Source organism: Protobothrops mucrosquamatus, unplaced genomic scaffold, assembly GCF_001527695.2.
Source record: "Protobothrops mucrosquamatus isolate PMUCROS unplaced genomic scaffold, P.Mucros_1.0 scaffold977, whole genome shotgun sequence".
Taxonomy (NCBI): Eukaryota; Metazoa; Chordata; class Lepidosauria; order Squamata; family Viperidae; genus Protobothrops; species Protobothrops mucrosquamatus.
Window position 1 is genome coordinate 91,019 of NW_015387219.1, and position 8,238 is coordinate 99,256.

The 8,238-nt window shown below is 37.8% G+C and overlaps 1 protein-coding gene across 1 annotated transcript in view; it reads left to right on the top strand.

The window, feature by feature from the left end:
• KCNU1 (potassium calcium-activated channel subfamily U member 1) overlaps positions 1-8,238 on the top strand; it is a 71,657-nt gene that overhangs the window by 48,193 nt on the left and 15,226 nt on the right. The window contains 1 exon segment of the mRNA XM_029284821.1: positions 656-855. Within this exon segment, the coding sequence (XP_029140654.1) occupies positions 656-855 (200 nt within the window).

Genomic DNA, 8,238 nt, shown 5'->3' on the forward strand with positions numbered 1-8,238 from the left:
TTTTATTTAGGGACGATTTTAAGTATAATTTTAATTGGAACACAGCTTCGAATATTTGGTTTTAATTTGGTTTTAGAGGGGTTTTTATTTTTATTGATATGTGTATCTGTTTTAATATGCTGTGCACCGCCCTGAGTCCTGCGGGAGAAGGGCGGTATAGAAATTAAATTAATAATAATAATAATAATAATAATAATACTAGCCGATCATCTCCTCTTCTTCTTCTTCTTCTTCTTCTTTATTATTATTATTATTATTATTATTATTATTAGTAGTAGTAGTAGTAGTAGTAGTAGTAGTAGTAGTAGTAGTAGTAGTAGTAGTAGTAGTAGTAGTATTTTTTTAACGAACCTGTAATCCCTTGCGTTAGGATGGAGTCAGAATGACTGAATGGAGCTGTGCATTTACTGGCCAGATTCCCTTCCTGATGCCTATACAGAGTTCACAGCACATATTTTCTCCTTGTGCCTAGAGAGAGGAATATCTGCCCATTACCTAGGATTGAACTCAGAGCCTCTTGATAGTGAGGCAAGAGTTTCATTTCTAAGCCACCATGGAACTCAGGCATTAACAAAAATAATTTTACATACATACATACATACATACATACATACATACATACATACATACATAAATTTCTCACTTTTCTCATCAGGGCAGTGGGCTATCTTGTGCAGATCTCAAGGCAGCTGGCATCCAATACTGCAGCATGTGTGCCATTCTGTCAGCCAATGCCACTGATGCCAGTAATCAGACTCTAGTGGATACCAAATCGATCTTGGCTACCCTGAATATACGTTCCTTGCAGTTCAAGCAAACTGCATCAACAGGTAAAACGTGGGCGCTCACTGAAGGGTGGAGGTTCAAAAGATGTGGTATGGATGATGCCCCTGTCTCACTTTAAATAGTTGCATCGGATGTTTCAATCACAAAAGACAGTGCTTATGGGATGATGGTACCACAGGTGTGTTGTCATTCTGGCATCATCATGATTTGCTGTAGATAGGACTGGATGAGAGAGAAAAGCAGGCAAGAGGAGGAGGAGGAAAAGGAGGAGGAGGAGGAGGAGGAGGAGGAGGAGGAGGAGGAGGAAAGGGAGGGAGGGAAAGAGGGAGGAAGGAAGGAAGGAAGGAAGGAAGGAAGGAAGGAAGGAAGGAAGGAAGGAAGGAAGGAAGGAAGGAAGGAAGGAAGGAAGGAGACATTTCAGGACATATTTCCTTAATTAGTCTCCACTTACCATTTCTTTTTAACATTTATCTCACCTCTAAATTAAATTTTATGAAGGATATTAATCTATTTATGAACAAAATCTATGGGCAATTCCACAAGGAATGGTTTTTAATTTCCAGCACAGCTGGCCCTTCCATTAGAATAAATAAGTAGCTGTGCTAGACAATAAAATGCAGGGATTCTCCCGAGTCCCCCACCCATTTTCCTCTACAGTTCCTGACCTTGCACCTTTTTTTTTCAATGACCCTTAGATCTTGCCCCAGAAAAAGACTGAGATCCGACCTAAATATAGTCACGCCGTCTGTGTATTAGACTTTTTAATGGAATGTAGGTTGTAGTAAATAAAAATAGTAATCTCTAAGAATAGAAGACAGAAAGGTAAATGTCTTCTCACTTCTAAAGAGGAGGAGAACCCTTGTCGTTATAATTAATTGACTTTTACTTAACCCCTACCTATTGAGTGGATTCGAGTCTGCCCATTTCTTCATTAACATTCAGGACATTTTACAGCGAACTGAAGAGAGAGAGAGAGAGAGAGAGAGAGGGAGAGGGAGGGAGGGAGGGAGGGAGAGAGAGAGAGAGAGAGAGGGAGGGAGAGAGGGAGGGAGGAGGAGAGAGAGAGAGAGAAAGGGAGGGAGGGAGGGAGAGAGAGAGAAAGAGAGAGGGAGGAAAAGGGAGAAGGAGAGGGAGAGGGAGAAGAGAGTGGAGGGGGAGAGGAGAGGAGAACTCAACACAAAAAAAATAATTTCATTCAAAGCTAAGGGAGTTGTAAAAGAAAAAGAAAGAAAGAAAGAAAGAAAGAAAGAAAGAAAGAAAGAAAGAAAGAAAGAAAGAAAGAAAAAAGGCTTCCTCATAGCAGTGCAGCAATGCATTTCATACCCAGCAGAAGTGCTATCTTTCCCAGGAGCCTGGCAGTGGCCAAGATCCATGTTGGGTACCCCTGCTGTGTCATTCCCAGCTTCATTTGTTTTCCATTCTTAGGATCACCTGAAACAAATACCTAATTCTTCTTCTTGGCAATTAAAAAAAAAAACACTTCAGACATAAAAAAATGTTTGAGATAAGCACACTGTGCAAAAATGCCATTTTATCTGATGGTGGAAGAGCATTACCTAATAACTACAGCAAAAGCTGTTAGAAGAAGCAGCTTCTGTTCGTAGTGAAGTAAAGGAATACACCTCTAAAGGTGCCATCAAAGGGCGCTGTGGATAATTTACTGTTCACCATTTACACTGTGATTTTTCTCTCTATCTCTCTACCTCTATCTATACATACAGGTAGTCCTTGACTTACAAACAATGGTTTACATTCGAAGTTACAACAGCACTGAGGAAAGTGACTTGTGATCATTTTTATAACCATTATGATTTTCACACTTACGACCTGCAGCATCCCTGTGGCCACAGGATCAAACTTCAGATGCTTGGCAACTGGCATATATGACCGTTGCTGAGTCCCCAGGTCATGTTGATCCCCTTTTGTGACCTTCTGACAAGCACGGTCAACGGGGAAGCCAGACTAATTCTAACCGTGTCACTAACTTAACAACTGCAGTGATTCACTTAACAACTGTGTTAAGAAAGGTCTTAATATAGGGTAAAACTCACTTAACAACTGTCTTGCTTAGCAACAGAAAGTTTGGGCTCAATTATGGTCATACATTGAAGAGTACCTTTACTCTTTATCTATATCTTTATATCTATCTGTATCACTCTCTCTCTCTCTCTCTTTCTCAATCTATCTATCTATCTATCTATCTATCTATCTATCTACCTACCTACCTACCTACCTACCTATCCTCTCTCCCATATCTATCTATCTATCTATCTATCTATCTATCTATCTATCTATCTATCTATCTATCTATCTATCTATCTATCTATCTATCTACCTACCTACCTACCTACCTACCTACCTACCTACCTACCTATCCTCTCGCCCATATCTATCTATCTATCTATCTATCTATCTATCTATCTATCTATCTATCTATCTATCTCAATAGCAACAGCACTTAGATTTATATGCTGCTTCATAGTGCTTTATAGCCCTCTTTAAGCAGTTTACAGAGTCAGCCTATTGTCCCCAACAATCTTGATCCTCATTTTACTGACCTCAGAAGGATGGAAGGCTGAGTCAACCTTCAGCTGGTGAGAATCAAACTGCTGAATTGCTAGCAGCTGGCAGTCAGTATCTATCTATCTATCTATCTATCTATCTATCTATCTATCTATCTATCTATCTATCTATCTATCTATCTATCTATCTATCTATCTACCTACCTACCTACCTACCTACCTACCTATCTACTTACCTACCTACCTACCTATCTACCTATCTATCTATCCTCTCTCTCATATCTATCTATCTATCTGTATGTCCGTCCGTCCGTCCGTCCGTCCGTCCGTCCGTCCGTCCGTCCGTCCATCCATCCATCTATCTATCTATCTATCTATCTATCTATCTATCTATCTATCTATCTATCTATCTATCTATCTATCTATCTATCTATCTATCTATCTATCTATCTATCATTTCAATTATCTAGATTAACATAAACATGAACATGGGTGAAGGAAAGGACGGAGGATGGGAAAATCTTAAAAATATCTGAAATCATGTACAGGCATCAGAAGAAAAATATGACATGTACTTTTTTTCTGCAAAAAAATAGTCCACAATGTCTGCCGTACAGAAAGTTAAATTAAGATATGAAGGTTAAGAAAGGTAGACAGTTCCAATTCTCAAATGTTGAATCCAGCATTTTACTTTTGGAGGGGGGAAAACAAATTTAGGCTATGCCTGCTTTCAAGACAGTGAGCTCCATAAAGTACATTAGGACTTTCATATAAATAAACACACACTATTAATATGCTTTTTAAAGTTAGAAGGTTCTTCTGTTTCTCTCTCTCTTTTTTAAAAAAACGATAAAGACAATTAAAAATGTGCCTTTTAAACGCAATGCTTCTCAGTTGCTGACAGACCAGTTTTTGAGTTGTTTTGACATACTGCCACCCTGCTGTTCCCATTCAGTTGTTATTTTAAACTTTGCAATGGTAGATAAAGTCTCTTTGTTTCATATCAAAAACTTTGCCAAAACTGGAAGTGGGGGGGAGCTTGTCATGAATGTGATGTAGGATTCAGAGTTTAACTCTCTTGAATAGTTCTAGAAGGGGAAAAGTCTAGCAGGAAATGTTAGGTTTACACTGAAGATAATAGTAATTAAATGAGAATATTTTCCATCTCAGAAGTTTAGACTAGGTTATACAGAACACGGGACAGGGGAAAATTGCACAAACGGTCACCAGATTTGTATCTAAAGAAGATAGTGGAAGGTAAGATTCAAGTATTGAATCTCCAGGCCAGAAATTTGGAAACTTTTATCCTTTCTCCTCTTTTAACAGTCTTAGGCTGTGCTACTAGAACTGAGTTGTTTGGGAACTCATTGCCAATAAGACTAACCTGCCATTCATCCTGGCTGTTCTCATTTCTTGATGAGGAAAGGATTAAAATGAAGAGTGGGGAAGTCAAGGAAGTTTCAGATTTTGCAGAGGTGATACTATGATGAAATGCAAGATACTCTCAGGCACTCTTCAGTCGCCATGCAATGAACCGGACCTTCCATCCATTAAAAAAAAAAATGCTTTAATGGTTTTTTCATCCAGATCATGGTTGTCCCAAAGGTGCTTTTTCAAGAGGCAACTGGAGCGTCTTTGTTTTTCCTTGAAAACATTTCCCTTCTCATGCAAGAAGCTTCTTCAGTTCTGACTGAAGTTCTTGAGGTTTCAGTCAGAACTGAAGAAGCTTCTTGGGTGAGAAGTGAAATGTCTTCAAGGAAAAAAAAAAAGAAAATCCAGTTGCCTTTTCAAAAAGCACCTTTGGGGCTGCTTAGTTTTTGTTTGTTTGTTTGTTTGTTTTTGAAAAGCTAAAACTCAAAAGATTGCAAAAATAATGGCAACAAACCAGAAATATTTTTTCAACATTGCACTATTATAAACTCTGGGCTGTGGGAGTTTACTGAATGCCCAAAATCTATCACTCCCACTTTTTGCTCCCTATTTAAAAGTACAGGAGACTCATAAAGGTAAACAAAAATACAAATAGGGAACAATGATATGGAAACCTATCTATATGTAGTCTAAATACATAGATACAGAAAGTGTGGGTCACTGTAGTTACCTGACTTTATTGCTTCCTAAAAAAAGGAGGAAAAAAAATAGATTTTTCTCAGTTTTACTCTAATTAGTACCCTGTCATGTTTCATCAAATTCAGATTGGCAAACCTAGGTACTGAACTAAATAATCTTTGGCATAAACTAAACATACTATAGTAATTTAGTTTGACAATTTAATATGATACTGGAATTCGAATGTACAGTAGAAACATATAATTAACTAATGTTTTGTAATAGCACCCTGCCAAGATGAGAGATTTCAGGTAGAGGGGATGTATATTGTTGGGGAGTAAAAATATTGACATAAGAAAAATGTAACCAGCTATGAGGGGCCGCTCATAAAAACTTAATACATCTTCTTACTGAAATTCTCATCTATCTTTCTTCCAGATTTTTGAATTGTTTTCCGATATACTTTCCTATTCCAGGTGAATTTGTTTGCCTACCTGCCCCTCTATTATGCAATCTGATTAACAGGAGCTCCCAGGAACCAACAATGGGACTTTCCCACTATTTTTTACTTTAGAATTTCCAACGAGAGGGGCAGGGAACTAAGACCCTCTATATTCAAAGGTTTCTCTTCAATATGATACATCTGAAAAAAAAAACACACATAAGTCTCATATTTATCCTAATGTCCTTTTGGAATGTTCTCTTGATTATCAGGCAGAGAAAGTTCTTTTACATTCAGTGGTACTTTCAATCATTTCAGCTTGCAAGTGAAGCTGAAAATCTACAGTATATGTTCTCCCGTAATTCCATAGTTGGGGTTCTGGGAAGCTCTGTATCCACAATTGCTTCAAATGGACTTCTAGGCTGAGAAAATGTTTTTTTTCTTCCTACTATGGTCATTGGGGAAATGATCAGAAGCCTTTGAAATGGCTTTGATGACACATCAGCAAGGAAGGGCTGAGTCCTCTGCTTCCTCATTTCCCAAACATTATTTTTAATAAACTGTAGAGCAGCATTAATCCGTGAAATAAACCTTGCCGAGATGATAGATTTTTCTTTTCTGATGCCAAACCAAACTGTGTTGCTCCCTGAGGCAAATTCCANGAAATGATCAGAAGCCTTTGAAATGGCTTTGATGACACATCAGCAAGGAAGGGCTGAGTCCTCTGCTTCCTCATTTCCCAAACATTATTTTTAATAAACTGTAGAGCAGCATTAATCCGTGAAATAAACCTTGCCGAGATGATAGATTTTTCTTTTCTGATGCCAAACCAAACTGTGTTGCTCCCTGAGGCAAATTCCATTCCATATACTAAAGTTGTTGGCAGTTGATCGTTCAACATTGGCAACGAGATAAGGTCTTCTACTATATCTGCTTATTTTCTGGGACAGGGCAGAACGTATGCTATGGCACATACAGATCCCTCCTTATATGAAAATGAGCAGGTCTGAAGGCTTGGAAATAACGCCCGAATTGCTGTGTTATTATCCAAGGCAGCTGATCTCTCTGACATTAGGGCTAGTAGAGTTCTCTTTGGTAGTTGTGATCTATTGTGTCTGAGCTATTTTATCATTCAATGGTTAAAGGCCATTTCTGAAAATGTTCTTTCAGAAATGGTAATGATTTTGGTTAGTGTTTCAAGGCAGATCTTCTTGTTGGGCATTCTTGCTTCAGCGTGCATTCCAATTCTGGACCCCTGATATAGCAAAGTGCTAGGAAAATGGGACTTTTGAAGAATTTCTGATAGCTCATTGTTACAAGTCAATGGAAAGGGCATAGGAGATTTACTGATCTGAAGATGGTGAAGATACGTTTGGATGGGCATTTTTTAACAATTGCCTCTCCAATTGTCTTTTGATTTTTAAAAAACAAATATATAGAGAAAACTAGAGAAATGTTCACAAATGTATAGAAAGGAAAAAAAGAAGAGATTAAGAGAGGGAGAATACCAGTAGTTTATTTTACATTATTTTTTCTTTGGGTGATAAAGAATATTTTCTTAGACATTAATCAAGGGGCAGGATGAGGCAGCTATTGACCAGTTTGAAATGACAGAAAATCCTCGGTGTCTGATATTCTTTGGTTAAAATATTCAGGAATATCTACAAAATGGGTTGCCATAAACTGCAAGGACTTCTTAGGTGTTAAGAAGACACACCTGATGGGGATATGTGATATGAAGGCAATGGCTAGGAAGGACATCTCTGTAAACTCCAAGCTGTTAAATATGTAGACATGACCATAATCATAGTATGGTAATGTCTCAATACACAAAAAGTAAAAACAGTTTGGCTCAGTCTCAAATATATCCTAAAGATTCAGAGCCTCATCTAAAGAGCCTCAAAACTCAAACATACAAAGGACAAATTGGAATGGTTTCTTGAAAAAGGAATATAGTAAGCTTGATTGCCTATGTATGGGTTTTAGTTCTGTAATTAAATTTCACCTCTCATATCTTGCAAGGCCCATATCTTTCTTCAGAGCTATTTGTGTCAAGAATAAAGCTGCTTTAAAACAGGCAAAGCAACCTGAAGGATTCTTAATTAGTTTGACACAATCGTGGACATTTCAACGTTTTTCCACAAGAGAAGGATTCTTAATTCACAATAAATTAAAGGACACTAGTGAATAAAAGTAACCAAAGGGAATTCAAGTTGCTGAATTCCATGAATTATGTTCGGAAAACTCATATTTAATTACATGTTTGAAATCAACCTTTTCCTGTTTTTCAAAAGACTTCCCAATTCAAATATGTGCAGACAAAAATTCTTGAAAAACCACACACCCCAAATATGTCAGTAAATACAAAAATGTATGTTAAATGCACACAAATGTCAAGCAGTCCCTCTCTTCTCCGTAATGGGGGGAGGAGCCTAAGCC